Here is a 14,788-nt window from a genome sequence, read left to right on the forward strand (position 1 = left end):
AGGGAACAGAAGCTTCTTCTGAAACACAGCTGCCCACCCAGGCCTGGTCTGCCGCTGGTGTGCACGCTCCATCTCTGGGCTGTGGGAGAGGCTGGAGAGCCTCTGTCCTGGAAAGCCTTTTCCTCAATAAGGTGGACCCGGAAGTCCTCTGCCCTCTGACATCCCTTAGGCAGCGGAGGCGGCGGGAAGGCTGGGCGGAAAGGCGGCCGCGGGTCGCTGTCCGCGGTGCTGAACTGGACAGCTCCCCAGGTCCTACCGCCCTTCCCCATCTGTGACTCCCGGAAGCCACGACGGCTGGTCGCCCTGCTTTTGCTTAGTTTTAAGTGCTATCTTGATGCATAGTTTCCTGTTTGTATGTACTACCCAAGTTTTAAGGTAAGTACTCACTTATTATAGACACGTCAAACACATAAAATTAGAGAGAATAGTGTAATGAACTTCTATGTACTGGTCACCTAGTGCCAAGTGCTAGCAATTCATGTTTCATCAACTCTCACTCACCTCCCACACAGGATTATTTTGAAGAAAATCTCATGCATTGTGTCATTTCATTTATAACTATTTCAGGACTAGAGGCCCAGTGCACAAAAATCGTGCACGGGAGGTGAGGGGGAAGTTGTCCCTCAGCCCAGCCTGCACCCTCTCCAATCTGGAATCCCTCTTACTATCCAGGACTGCTGGCTCCCAACCGCTTGCATGCCTGCCTACCTGCCTGCCTGATTGCCCCTAACTGCTTTTGCCTGCCAGCCTTATCACCCCCTAACCACTCCCCTGCCAGCCTGATAGATGCCTAACTGCTCCCCTGCCGGCCTGATTGCCCCTAACTGCCCTCCCCTGCAGGCCTGGTCCCCCCCCACTGTGCTCCCCTGCAGGCCCGGTCTTCCCCAACTGCCCTCCCCTGCTGGCCTAATCGCCCACAACTGCCCTCCCCTGCCAGCCATCTTGTATCCACATGGGGGTGGCCATCTTGTGTTGGAGTGATAGTCAATTTGCATATTACTTCTTTATTATATAGGATGATCTATAAAGGATAAGAACCACGTGAAAACATATGCCCAATACATTAACACAACTAAAAAGTAATGGCTACCCCTTAACATCACCACAATGTGGTCAGTGTACACAACCAGATGTATGGGTGAGATGCAATGCTCAGCAGGGTTGGAGTATTTGCCTGGGGATGCCTAAGGGCACCAGGACTTAGTGCTGGGTCACAGCTTGCCCCACTAGCATCATGTGACCACGGCCACAGATTGGCACATACCAGCCTGCTTGCCACAGATAGCGTCAAGCAAGTCTGAGGCACAGGGTGCTGACCCAGGCAGAGGGTCACACCCACAGGGTGGTCCCTGAGGGCACCAGTGCCCACGAACAACAGGCGCCAACCACACTCCTGCTCCGACAGGTCCAGGTCAGGATCAGTGACATCGGGATCCTGCAGAAGAGTCCTGAGCGGAGTCACTCTGTGTCCCCAGACCTGAGCTTGAGTGGCTTCTCCACCACTGACTGGCTGTGGAGCCTGGGACAAGGCACTTGGCCCCTCTGAGCCTCGGATTCCTCGTCATTGTAACTTACCATGGGCCACCCCAGCCTGCTTTGGCACCTGCAGGCCCCTCTCCTGGCATGACTTTCTGCCAACCCAAATTCTAGGCTTCCACAGAGACCCTGTCAGAAACCCGTTCCCCTGGAAGCACCTCTCCGGCATCTGACCGCGTGGTTCTGTCTATGTGAGGGGCTCAGAGGAGAGCTGGAGGCCCCGTGGAAACCAGCGAGTCCAACCCCTCGTTTTGAAGACAGGAAATGAGGAAAGAACTTGCCTCGTGTCATAGGGGCCGCCGGTGGGCACCCCAAAGAGGCACGCACAGCTGGGATTCCGAAAAGATTTTAATCCCTTTAATCTCTGTCCTCTCCCCTCCCACCTCCGGGCTCTCGCTGGGTGGACCCAGTAGGAAACGAGAGATCGAGGCTGAGGAGTGAGCCAACCATGGGGGTCACGCCTGAGGGCTGGTGCAGGACAGAGAACTCAGAGAAAGGATCCGAGGGCAGCACAGCGCCCCATCACTCCATCTGCTCCCGACCTCAGGGGTGAGCCTCTTCCGCACCTTGTAAAGCGCTCAGCGCACTCTGCCAGCAGCCCTGCCGGGCGCCGACCAGCCCCTCTCCGCAGCAGCGCCGCGCCAGCCCCAGAGGGAAAGGCCGGGACCCAGGTGTGCGTCGCTTCTGCTTCCTTTCTCCCTCCGATGAGACGCGGCAGGTGGCCTGGGCGCACGGTGACCAGGACACACCGACAGGCCGGGCCTCTCCCCAGGAAGACGTCCTGGGCCCCAGGGAGCCGGGTCCGAGGAGCAGGGGCTCCAGGGGGCTGGCGGGTCCCCTCTGGCTCCTGAGGGCCACCCACCCACATGACCCAGGACAGGAGCCTGAGAGGAAGAAGGGAGGCCGCCCCTCGGTCCTCCGGGGCCATGTCACTCAACCGCTGAGCTCCGGAGGTTGAGTCAGAACCAGGCCTCACTCAGGATTGGACGTGGGCACCAGGACAAGGGCCACGACAGACCGGGAGAGGCCAGTCACGGGCAGGCCCAGCCTGGTGCCCCTCAGGCCCGATGGGCAAGGGGCGTGGGCTTCTGGGCCGGGTCCGCAGGAGGAGCTGGCTCCGGTGGGAGCGGGCTGGCGACAGGGAGGCTGCAGAGGAAGCAGAAGCCAGTGAGAGCAGTGGTCAGAGCTGGGGGTGGGGGAAGGGCAGGGGGACGCCATGAGGGGCAGCCTGGCCCCAGTGAGCCCAGCCACTCCTCCCCCAAGTCCCGCGATGAGGAAGGAAGGACCGAGGCCCTGTCTGGCTGAGCTGGGAGTGATGGGAAGGTTCCAGGGGGCGTGGCGAGCTCCTAGGGTCCTGCAGGCTGGCCAGGCCCAGGGCGGTGTGGGCTGCCTGCCCAGGGTCAGGGGAGCAGCTGGTGCCCCCCAACCCCCCAGGACAGCCGCTTGGCTCTGCCCACCCGCCTGCGCCTCACCTGAGCCTTTGGAGGAGCTGGTCCCTCATCCTGGAGCACACCCAGAGGGCCATGCGCCTCAGCTCGCCCTGCATCCACCACAGGTCGGCCGGCATGTCCGGCAGCCACAGGACCAGCCTGGAGGAGGGGGCAGCAACAGCCTCACCGAGCGTCGGCCCAGCTGAGCCCACCCTCCCCCTCCCCACAGGCTGGAGCGGAGTCAGGATCCCTGCACCCGAGGCGCCAGGCCTGCAGGGAAGGGCTGGGGGTGAGGAGCAGCCAGAGGCACGGGTTCCACCGGGCGCAGCTCAGCCTCGCAGGCACCTGCAGGGAGTGAGGGGCCGGGGACTGACACAGAACGGCCTCCGAGCTTGGTGGGTGGTCAGGCCCTGAGGGTGGATCCACAGCACGAGTAGAAAGTGCAAGGGAGGACAGGGCAGGGTTTGGGGGTCAGGCTGGCTTGGGGTGTAGCCCAGCCCCACTGCTTCTCAGCTGTGCCCTGGGTGGGGCTGGGAACCGCTCTGGGCCTCAGCTTTCTCACCTGCCAAATACGGACAGTCCCCTCGCCTGCAGTTCCTAGCCTCCCCCATCTCCGTCCCTTCCTCTGGCCTCTCCCCAGGCCAGCTCCCCACTCCGCACCCCTGCATGCGCTCTCCGCCCAGCAGCCAGGCAGAGGGCCGGCCACGCAGCTGTGGCGGAGAAAGCGCGTGGCCAGCACCTTCCCTGGACTGCCCTCCCCCGCATGGCCCTTAGAGTCAGGTGACCAGATCGTCCCACTTTTGGCGGGACAGTCCCGATTTTTAACAATTTGTCCCGCGTCCTTTTTTAAAACGCCGTGGGACGCGGGACAAATTGTTAAAAATCGATTTTGTCCCGCCAAAAGCGGGACGATCTGGTCACCTTACCTTAGAGGGGCCTCCAGCCAGGCCTCCGACGGGCAGACAGTCCCAGTGCCGCGCAACAAGCAACGCGTACACCGGAGGGTCAGCTCCCCTGCCCCGCCCTCCTGCCTCTGATTACACCTCGTGCAGGTGACAGAAATACCAGCAGGACTCTCCCCGAGGGCTGGGCAGGCCTCCCCAGCTGTGCTCGTAGCTGGATTTTCTTTTTTAACTGAAAAGGCGAGAATTTGCCTTTATCCTGTTTTGTTTCAACCTGTGGTCTGAGTCTCACGGCTCAGCACGAGGCGGCGCGGTCAGCGGAAGGCGCTCTCCCAGCGCTGGGTCACCAGCCGTTTAAACGGCGGGACTGGCCGTGTCATTACCGCGATGCGGAGCAGGACAGAGACCCTGACCCGCTGTCCCAGGCCTTCTTCCGGGGAACAGGGAGACTTTGAAATGCAGATCTCTAACCCTCGCTGCCTTCGACCGCCGACCACCGTCGGGTAAAGAGCACCCTCCTCGCACGGCTACGGAGCCCTGTGTGTCTGGCCCTGCCGGCCTCCCAGCCCCATCTGGGACAGCTCTCCACCCCTTTCTGCTCCTCAAATGAGCCTTACCCCCTTCTGCCCCCGACCTTGGCACATGCTGTTCCATCCATCTGAAATGCTTTTCCCTTCCCTCTTTGCTGAGTGCTGTGGTCGGCAAACTACGGCTCGCGAGCCACATGCGGCTCTTTGGCCCCTTGAGTGTGGCTCTTCCACAAAATACCACGGCCTGGGCGAGTCTATTTTGAAGAAGTGGCGTTTAGAAGAAGTTTAAGTTTAAAAAATTTGGCTCTCGCCGAAACTGGTTTGGCTCAGTGGATGGAGCGTCGGCCTGCGGACTGGAGGGTCCCAGGTTTGATTCCGGTCAAGGGCATGGACCTTGGTTGCGGGCACATCTCCAGTAGGGGGTATGTAGGAGGCAGCTGATCAAAGTTTCTCTCTCATCAATGTTTCTAGCTCTCTGTCCCTCTCCCTTCCTCTCTGTAAAAAATCAATAAAATATATATTTAAAAAAATAAAAATAAAAAATCTGGCTCTCAAAAGAAATTTCAATCGTTGTCCTGTTGATATTTGGCTCTGTTGACTAATGAGTTTGCCGACGACTGGAGTGGATTCTTATTCATCTTTCAGATTATAGCTCAAAAGTTATCTCCTCTAGCCAGGCTGGCATGGCTCAGTGGTTGAGCTTCGACCTATGAGCCAGGAGGTCACAGTTCAATTCCTGGTCAGGGCACATGCCTGGGTTTCAGACTCGATCCCCAGTGTGAGGCATGCAGAAGGCAGCCAATCAATGTTTCTCTCCCCTCACCGATGTTTCCATCCCTCTCTACCTCTCCCTTCCTCTCGACATCAATAATAAATTTTTTAAAGTCATCTCTTCTAGGCAGCCTTCCATGACCAGGTGTCCCTAGTGTAAGCCATCCCGGCTCACAGCCAGTGTAGCCCTCCCTAGGCACCTCCGGGCAGAGCGGTGATGACACAAGTGAGCGTGTGATGACCTGTGCCCCGCCAGGCTCCACAAGGCCAGGGTCTGGGTCAGTGCTGCCTCCTAGCCCCCAGCCAGGGCAGGGCCCCTGGGAAGCCCTTGATGACTCTTGCTAAAGTGCTCCGTCAGTCAGCAGAGTTAGAATGAGTAGAGAGGGCTTAGCCACAGCCAGCCTGCCATGCAAGGAATCTGAGGCCCAGAGAGGTTAAGAGACCTGGCCCAGGCCACACAGCAAAGCTGAGCCAGACCAGCCCCTAGAGTTATTTTCAAAAATAGCACGTGGTCTCTGAGGCTCTGACAGAGGGGACCAAGGTCCTACAGACGGGAGAGGCCAGGGCGCCGACCAGCAGGCCCGGCTGGTCCACAGCAGCTACAGCCTCCGAACCAGCCCCCGAGAGCCTCTGGGTCATTCAGCCAACACCTGGCGGCGTGGAGAGCCCAGCCAGGCTCTGCCCACTGGTGTGCCGGCCGCCCTTCCCGCCCCGGGCACTGGTCCCCACCACAGCCCCCACCTGGCCTCACCTTCTGCCCCGGAAGTAGATGAACTCAAAGGGCAGCGTACAGGGCAGCAGCAGGTAGGTCAGCACCTTCCCGGGCCTCGACTGGCAGAAGCGGGCCCAGGGCCTGGGGTCCCTCCTGCACGCTTTCTTCAGGGCTGCAAGAGAAGCGGGAGCGTGCCCACCAGCTCCTCTCCACCCTGCAGCCCACAGAGGCGCCCACCCCACCAGCAGAGCGAGAAACAGATCAGGTCCCCATGGGAGCCAGCAGGGGCCAGGCCCTAAGCTGATGCTCATCACTGTCCGAGAAACGGGCAGGGTGCGCCCCTGTCACAGAAGAGGAGACAGAGGTTCAGAGTGGAGAAGGGACTTGCCAAAGACCGTCGCTGGGAAGCGGCAGGGCCAGGATGGACCCCTCTCCCGCCCGTCTCTCTGGAAAGTCTGCGGCGGCCGCCCAAGAGGGAACAGGTGCCCATAACAGTAGCCAGCAGTGTTACTAACCACAGCGGTGACTGCAGCTGGGCCGGGACGACCCTTTCCCAGCCCTCCATCCCCTTAACTGACCGGGTGGAAGGGGCCTGCACCTGCTGGGGCAGAACCAGAGCCCAAATCCCTGCGCCAGACCATGGCACCGCCACCTGCCCCCAACCGGACTCTGGCCGGTGCTTTTAGACACAGACGCTGGGAGGGGTCACGTCCACCAAGTCCCAAACAGCCCCCAGATGACCTGCCGTGGCCCGGACACGTGCCTTCCCCTCCCCGAGCCCAGGTTGCCTCCTCGTAATGGCAGGACCCACCTTCCTGGCAGGTAGGTGAGGATTAAGGGGTGCCTGTGAGGGCCAGGCCAGATGACCATTCCGTTCCGGAAGGGGGCGCCCCTCACCAACCCCAGCTGCTGGCTGCCGTGCCCCATAAAAGAGGTGGCTCTCTGGTGCCCCCGTGTGGCCGCAGGGATGGGGCCAGGGTTGCAGAACGCCAAGCTTGTACCCAGGGCTCAGCACACATTAGAGCCCATTTCTGCTTGCCCTGTGTGGCCCCTCATCCCTCCATCCCCTCGCCCACCTCACTGACCCTGCTCTGGCCTCACCACCGTCATCTTTCCTCCCAGCCTCCTGCCTCTCAGCCTGTCCCCCCAAGCTAACCATAAAGGAGCAATGCAAAGTGATCCATTAGTCAGTCATGGACCCCTGGGCCTACGGTTCCGGTTCGCTGGGAATAATCACTAGAGTTCAGAATAGCAATGAACTCTGAGAGGGGGCATGGGGCTGCCCCTCAGTAAACCCCTCGGTGGCCCCATCTCTCCCCTCTAGGCCATACACCCAACCTTCCCAGCCTCTTGAAGCTCATCTCTGCTTCCTAGCCCCTCAACCGCTGTTACAGCCACGGGGGCCTCCAGCTCTTCTCCGCGCCACACAACCCCAGGACATTTGCACATGCTGTTCCCGCAGCCTGGACTCTTGTCTTTCCCTCTCTTTGCCTGGCTAGCTCCTTCCATGTTTCACTTAGATGCTAACCCACCCCACCAGCACCATTATAGCTGTGTGTGGGACCCCTGTGATTGCAACTGTGACATCGAGGTCACCGAGCAGAACTCCTGGTTCTGCCATTTGCTGGCTGTGTGACCTTGGGTAAGTCACTTAACCGCTCTGTGTTCTGGTTTCCACGTCTGTACAATGGGGACGACTCAGTGCCGTCCTCAGAGGATTGTTGAGATGATGAAATGAGTCAGACCCTCTGTATGTGCCCCCTCCCGCGTGCCCCTCCGTACCTCCTGCCCCCTTTCCCTCCCCCCCACCGGGCAGTGGGCAAAGGCCTGGCTTTCTCAGGCACAGACCTGGGTGCGAATCCCCCGGCTGCCGGCTCTGAGGCCTGTGGGTCCCGTCCCCGCCCTGAGCTTGTTTCCTCATCCCTGAGACGGGGTGAGGAAACCCCACGCAGGCCCGCAGGGGTGGTGAGAAGCGAGGGACACCACATGGAAGAGCCCCGGGCACCCCTGGCACTCAGCAGGAACTCAGAGAGTCCCGCCCTCTTCCAGACCAGAGCGCCCCCAGGGCCCAGGCCCCCGATGCAGTGACCCCGAGTGCCGGCGCCTGTGGGTGAGCAAGTCGGGAGGAACGGGCAGTACCGGCCTCCAGCTCCGGCGACAGCTGCTCGAAGTTGGGCACGTCCTTGACCAGCACGCTGGGCACTGCCCAGTTGAGCGACAGGCCCGCCTTCCGGCCTTGGCCTTGGCCAGTGTCCCGGGTCCCGTGGGCTGGGGCCGGGGGCTCCTTTGACACCAGCGTCCACAGCACCGGCTCCTGGGTGAGTCCTGGCGGGCGAGAGGCGGGATGTGGCGGTCAGCACAGAGCCTCCCCATGACAGGGACACCCGCTCGCCACGCTGCCACCTGGCGGCACCTCTCAGGGCCAAACTCCGCTGTGAGGACGCGCCTGCCACCGGGGGGACCGCAGGAGGGACGCGGCTCACCGAGACGCCGCCCCCCCGCTCTGCGCTGCTCCCTGTTTCTCTTTCTCTTTTCCTTTTTGACTTTTTCTCATTCACTTTCCGGTGGTTCATCGGAGCCCAGACCCTGGAGACCCGGTCCGGGGTTCAAATCCTGCCTTACCACCGTCAGCTCTGTGACCTCACAGCTCCGGCCTCGGCTTCCCTCTCTGGGGTGGGGGTGAAGGCCTGCTCTGTGAGGTTTCCTGAGAACTGGGGGACACCTTACGCTCCAACCCAGGTCCCGGGGGAGGTAAGTGCTCCGCAAACCCCTCCTCGCGGCTGTGTGTTTGGGGCCCTCGTGTGGGGGAGTGAGGACATGGTTTTGGGGCCAGACAACCTGGGTTCGAGCCTCTGCTCTAGCACTTTGAGGAGCATTGCCCTGTGGGACGACATCCAAGCCCCCTCTGGCCCACACGCTGTCCCATGAACACACACACACACACACACACACACACACACTGCCCCATGAACACACACACGCTGCCCAATGAACACACACACACACACACACACTGCCCGATGAACACACACACACACACGCTGCCCCATGAACACACACACACACACATGAACACACACACACACACACGCTGCCCCATGAACACACACACACGCTGCCCCATGAACACACACACACACACGCTGCCCCATAAACACACACACACACGCTGTCCCATGAACACACACACACACGCTGCCCCATGAACACACGCACATGTGCACACACACACTGCCCCATGAACATGCATGTGCACATGCACATGTACACACACACACACACACACACGTACACACACACTTCTGCAGCCACACTAAGTGATGGACCCTCAAGGTGCTGGCCTCTATTCCTTTGCTCTTGCTCATCTTCTCCCTGAGTAGAATCTGAGTAGAATGTCCTCTTCCTTTCTGTCTTCGACCTTCCCCTCGTCTCCCCAGCTAGACAAAACCCAGTTTATCTGTCACCGCCTCCAGGGAGCCCTCCTTGCCCACTCCAGCCCCCAGGCTGGGTCAGGTGCCTCCTCTCGGCTCCCTCAGCGCTGAGCATCCCTCTGTCTCCCTGGGGAGACGTCTCCCTCTGGGTCTGTCCCCCTGGACCAGGCCGTGGGCAGCTCCAGAGCGGGACACACGTGGAAGTCCTCTCTGGCCCAGCACCCGGCTCAGCCAGACACAGAGCAGATGCCGAGGAAGAGAGTGAGTGAGCCAAGATCCAGAAAACCTCCAATGCCCAGAGGCAGCATCCACCTGGGCTCAGGGAGGGCACGGTCCCAGTTCCTGTGGTGGCCGTTGTGGGGCGCAGCTACAGCGTTTGGACAGGTTCAAGCCTCGGACTGATCAGAGGGCACATCCTCTCACGACCACGTCCAAGTCCCAGCTCGGAGGGCAGAGCCCTCCCCGGCACAGTCATAGCCGACAGCTGCAGTTGTCAGCTTAAACCTATGGTCCGAACACGTGGCCCCCGTGCCTGAGTGTTAGAGTCCAGGTGCATGTAGCTGAGTGGGATGGAAACCCTCCAGAATGTTGTAAACATCCTGACCCGCCCTCACTGTGCCTCGTGGCATCGGCTATAAAACAAAGACACGGCTCGTGGGCATCGGCGCTGTCTCTCAGGAAGCAGCGTCCCCCCGAGACCCAGCTTTCTTCTCTTGTCTGTCTTTTCTAAGCCTTTCAGCCGCCCCCACGCAGGGTCACCCTTGGCCGAGCCGGCGCGGCACAGGCTGTCACCTACCGCGTCTCTCCAGGAACCTCAGGGCGTCCAGGTAGCCTTGTCTGCAGTAGTGGGCCAACACCTGCCAACACACAGGTCAGGGCGGGATGGGGAGGCCCAGACCCCCTCCAGCTGATGGCCACAGGCCGGAGACTTGTCTTCAACTGGAGTGATTCCAGCCGCTCCCCAGGGGACCGCTCGGCGGGACTCAAGGCCCTGGGCCCAGCGCTGGGCAGGGAGGAACCTGGGACCTCACTCCACTCCCTCCGCTGCGGCTCCCCCGCTGCGGCTCCTGCCTCAGTTCCCGCCTGGGGCCCAGGATGCCTGGGCCGGTGCCTGGTGCCCATCGGTCAGCGGAGGATGGATCTCTTTGGTCTTCATTGCCAGGACAGGCCTGAGATGGCCGAGGAACCCTGGGGCCATGCCCAGCTGCTGGGTCAGAGCCCCACCGTGGGGAAGAGGCCCCTGCAGGCCAGGAAGTGGCTCCGCCTCCCCTTGCTGTGTGACCTCAGGACGGCCACACGACCTTCCTGAGCACCTCATGGCCTTGTCTGTGAACCGGGCTGAGATGTCTGTCCCCCCACCCTCTGGAGGGTCAGAGAAAACGGCCCTGTGTCCCACGACCTGGTTCTTATATGATGAAACCCCACACACCGGGAGAGTGTGAAGGACCGCGGAGGCCCGGCTGGTTGGGGTGGAGGAGCGCCTTATGATGAAAAACGGTTGGTTGTCAAACTACCTATTTTCCAGAAATACTGAGGGGCAAAAACAGGAAAAGTGGGTCTGTTGTCTGTCTTTTCCTGAGCGAACGCCTCGCCTCCACACAGCTGGTCAATCTGGCCACAGTCTAGGGCAGCAGGAAGAAGCATGGGAGGGCTGGCTGAGGATTTGAAACCTGGCTTTGCAGCTTCTGGGCTGTGTGACTTCAAACAAGTCACTTAACCTCTCTGAGCTGCGGTGTCCTTTCCTGAGAAACGGAGATGATACCGGTACCTTCTCACAGAGCCTGACCCAGGGGAGCACCGGCGGGCCCGGCAGGGTTGGCGCTAACCCCGGCGGGGGCCAGTCTAACGCCACACCCGCTCAGGGGGCGCTTCAGGCTGTGGGTTCGAGACCTTGACTGTAAGACTCGGGACATGTGTCTCAACAGCCCTGAGGCTGCGGGGAGGGTGCAGGGGCACAGAGTCTGACACAGGGCCCTTGATCAGGGCCGAGGCTCTACCCGCTTCGAGGCTGGCCGCCAGGGCCAGGCCTACCTCGGAGCTGGGCGCGACGAGGCAGATGAACCCCAGGAGTAAGTTCCTGGCGGAGATCTGGAGGCTGGTGTTGAAGGCGTTCAGCTCAAGCATGTTGGTCGAGGTGCTCGGGGGGCAGATGTCCACGGTCCCGGTGAAGGGCGACACGGTGATGGTGCGGGGACAGTCCGCGAAGGGCAGGTTGTTGCTCAGAGCCCCGTCGAAGTAGCGCTGCAATTGGGGCAGGCAGTGCTGCCCTCAGGACGCCCCCTCCGGCCACACGGCCGGGAGCACCCGCCGCCGCCGGCGGCCCTGTGGCTGCCGCGTCACCAGGTCCGTTAGCTCAGGGTGCTCTGGAGGACCCTCTCTGAGCGCCCCGGAGCAGGGGCGAGGCTGGCACACAGGAGGGGCTCCAGGGGTGCTGGCGTCCTCCACCCGCACCTCTCCCCAGCAGGTGCCTGGGGCTGAGAGCACAGGGCAGGCCTGCGGCCACTTACCTCCCCTCTGAACTCGGGGGGGATCACCCCACAGTAGAAAGGGACGTACAGGGTGCAGATCAAGGCCTGGGAAGACAAGGGCCCGCGGGAACAGTTGTTCATGGTCCTGGTGCTCAGAACAGCTCCGGGCGCCGTCTCACCCCAGGACAGCCCGCCGGGCGGGTGTCATCGGTCCTGGGTCCCGGGGAGAGAACGGAGGCCCAGGGGCGTCGTCCCAGCCACATCCTCAGAGTTAAGGGACTTGAACGCAGGCCCGTCTCAGAGTCCGCCCTTTTGCTGCTGAGCGGCCCGGTGCGGCCGGGGGCTGCGCTGGGAGCCAGTCCCGAGGACAGACGGGCGGGGCACCCCTCCTTCTCCGCTCCGGCGAACGCTCGGCCGAGAAGCTAGGGATGTCGCCCCACATGCGTCCCTTGGACAATGATTTCAATGAAGCCACTCCGGTAGGAGCCGGCGTCCCCCCACCTGCCACCAGGCCGAGGCCCCCGGCCCGCTCACCTGGATGACCTCGTCCCGGGTGGCGAAGTCCGTGATGATGACGTTGTGGCCGTCGGGCCAGCGGGTCAGGGAGACGCCCAGCTGCCGGGAGGCCCGGACGTGGATGTCGCCGGGCAGGAAGGTCTGCAGCTGCCGCCGGATGTGCTCGATGGGCGAGAAGGCGGGGTGGAACACGCCCAGGCTCAGCTGCTCCACCTGCTTGGCCAGGCCCAGCAGCTGGTCGCAGCAGAACTCTGCGGGAGGGGACAGGTCCTGAGCCACCAGGCGCGCCCGCCACGCCGGCGGGGAGGCTGGCCTTCCCTCCTGGTGCCAGGGAGTGCCCCTGCTTCTGCTCAGAGTGTCTGTGCCCGCCCCCCCCTCCCCTGCGTTCGAACGCTCAGTCCCACCTTCTGCCCCCGAGTGACCCTGAGAGCATCTTCCCGGCTCTGAGCCTGGCACCCCTCCTCTGTGAAAAGGGGGAGCCCTAGTCCCCGTGCTCAGGGTTCTCAGAAGGATTACACGGGGGCATGCTGGGCGGACGGACCGCTGGGCAGGACACCGCTGGGCAGGACGCACGGGCCCTGGGACACCTCTCCCTCCCTACCGCCTCCTCCCCTCCATCCGAGTCAGCTTCCGAGGAGGCTGGGAGATCCCGGTCCCCCCGCCCGCCTGTGCCCCGACGCACCCACGGACTCTCCCATAATGATGCAGATGGCGTTGAGCGCGCCCACCGAGGAGCCGTAGATGCGGCGGGCGCCCTGGAGGAGGCGCGGGGCGCGCTCCTGCAGACAGTGGGTCGCGCCCACGTGGTAGAGGCCCAGGAAGGCCGCGCCGCTGAAGGACAGGCTCCAGCCGCCCTCCTCCTCGAAGCAGCTCATGGCGGTGGGGCCGGGACCAGCGCAGGTCCGAGCAGCCGGGGCCGGGGGACTGGCGGCGGGCGCCGCGGGATGGGGCGCAGGAGGTGGAGCGCGGGTCTGGTGCGGCGCGGGCCGGGCCGTCCAGATGTGGAGCTCCGCGGGAGAGCCGGCCCCGCCCTGCTGGCCGCTGGCCCCTGGGCTGTGTCACCCATCGCCCAGCCAATGAGGTCCCGGGCTGCGACCACCCCCTCTCCGCCAGGTGAGCCCCAGGTGTGTCCCAGAAGCGCCCGCGCCCTGGGTGCCCTGGCGCCGCCCCCGCAGCCTGCCCGCAGCGGGATCGCGGGGATCGCGGCCCCAGGTCTCCGGGGAATTGGGACCAGCCTGACCTCTGCCCCGCAAACACTGCCCGGCCCCGGGCGGCTGAGGGCGGCCAGCAGGCTCCGCCCCGTGCCGAGCGCTCTCCTTGGAGTCGCCTTCGCAACGCCGTGTGCGTGGGGACCTCTGCGCCCACGTCGTTGGTTGGCACAGCCAGGGAATGCTTCCAAGAACACTTGCCCGCATCCTGGAACTGGGGCAGCGGGTGGCATGAAGCACCCAGAGAAATTCCCCGTGTTCGCAAGGGGGGTGGGGGAGGGCCCGGCGCTGGGTCTTCCAGACTCCCTCACTGCCCGCCCCCCCGGGTGAGTACCCACAATGGGCAGTCTGCGCTGGTCAGCCTCGGTGCCAGGGAGGCTCAGTGCGTGATGCCGCTCCTGTGAACACGCCGGAGCAGGACTGTGTTTCTCTGACATATCGACCTCCGGGAAGAGGGCTTGGAAGTCACATATTAGAGTCTGTCTGTGGGGAGTGGAAGGCGAGGGGAAGGAGGTGGGGAGGAAAGGAGAATGAGTGAAATAGCAAAGCAAAACCGAGGACATGCACCCCAGGAGCTCAAGGGAAGGGGAGGGGACACGGCTGGGAAGCGGGGAGCAGAGCTGGACCCCCGCCCCGGGGCCAGCCGGACTCGAACCCATGCTCAGGCTGCCCTGTACCCACCCCAGACTGAGTGGAGGCCGGCCAGAGGGCAGACCCTCCCGGACCACACGGTTCCCTGCAGGGTGCACTGCGCCTGGAGGCCTCTCCTGGCAGGAGGAGGCTCAGGAGCGGCTCTGTGGGGGAGGGGAGCTCTGAAGGTCAGCAACCTGTCTTTGCAGGTATCAGCTCCCTGGCACGTTTCCCGGGGCATTTTGTTTTATCTTTGCAGCAGTCCTGTGACATAAACCGTATTGCCAACCCACTTTGCAGATGAAGAAACTGAGACAAAACCCGGGAACCCTAGAGAGCTCTGCCAGGAAAAGGTTGAGCAGGGTGGGGGCAGGACGTGGAGATGGGGGAGCCCAAGTTTCAGGCCAGAGGCGTCGCAGGGACCGGGCTGAAGGCCATGGGGCTCCTGACTTAGGAGGGCAGGCCTCTCTGCAGGAGTCAGGACGGACAGGGCTTCTCCTAGGGCCTGAGTGTGGGGGGCTGGAGGTAGGGACCCCGCAGATGCAGTAACGGGGCCCCAGGACACAGTGAGTGGGTCAGATAGCGGCCCAGGCTGGAGGGAGGTGGGGCACACGGGGAGTGGGTGCCCCCTGGGGCTTCCGGGTGGAGAGGAAG

The 14,788-nt window shown here is 62.6% G+C and overlaps 1 protein-coding gene across 1 annotated transcript; it reads right to left on the reverse strand.

The window, feature by feature from the left end:
• Positions 1–1,886: 1,886 nt before the first annotated feature.
• Positions 1,887–13,171, reverse strand: PNPLA5 (patatin like phospholipase domain containing 5). Its single transcript, XM_008155449.3, has 9 exons — positions 12,979–13,171; positions 12,315–12,547; positions 11,820–11,885; positions 11,344–11,553; positions 10,109–10,169; positions 8,021–8,206; positions 5,921–6,053; positions 3,009–3,125; positions 1,887–2,682 (listed from the first exon to the last, which is right to left on the reverse strand). Exons 1-9 carry the CDS (start codon positions 13,169–13,171, stop codon positions 2,595–2,597), a joined length of 1,287 nt encoding a protein of 428 aa, XP_008153671.2. The 3' UTR covers positions 1,887–2,594.
• Between the last annotated feature and the right edge of the window lie 1,617 nt (positions 13,172–14,788).

Source organism: Eptesicus fuscus, chromosome 7, assembly GCF_027574615.1.
Source record: "Eptesicus fuscus isolate TK198812 chromosome 7, DD_ASM_mEF_20220401, whole genome shotgun sequence".
Classification (NCBI taxonomy): Eukaryota; Metazoa; Chordata; class Mammalia; order Chiroptera; family Vespertilionidae; genus Eptesicus; species Eptesicus fuscus.

Excerpts from the sequence above, each read along its gene's own strand:
- PNPLA5 (XM_008155449.3), bottom strand. The coding sequence starts at position 13,171 with ATGAGCTGCTTCGAGGAGGAGGGCGGCTGGAGCCTGTCCTTCAGCGGC. Across the intron at positions 11,554-11,819 it reads CCCCCGAGTTCAGAGGGGAG|CGCTACTTCGACGGGGCTCT; the intron begins GTAAGTGGCCGC and ends CCCCAATTGCAG. Across the intron at positions 6,054-8,020 it reads GTCGCCGGAGCTGGAGGCCG|CCCTGAAGAAAGCGTGCAGG; the intron begins GTACTGCCCGTT and ends CTTCTCTTGCAG.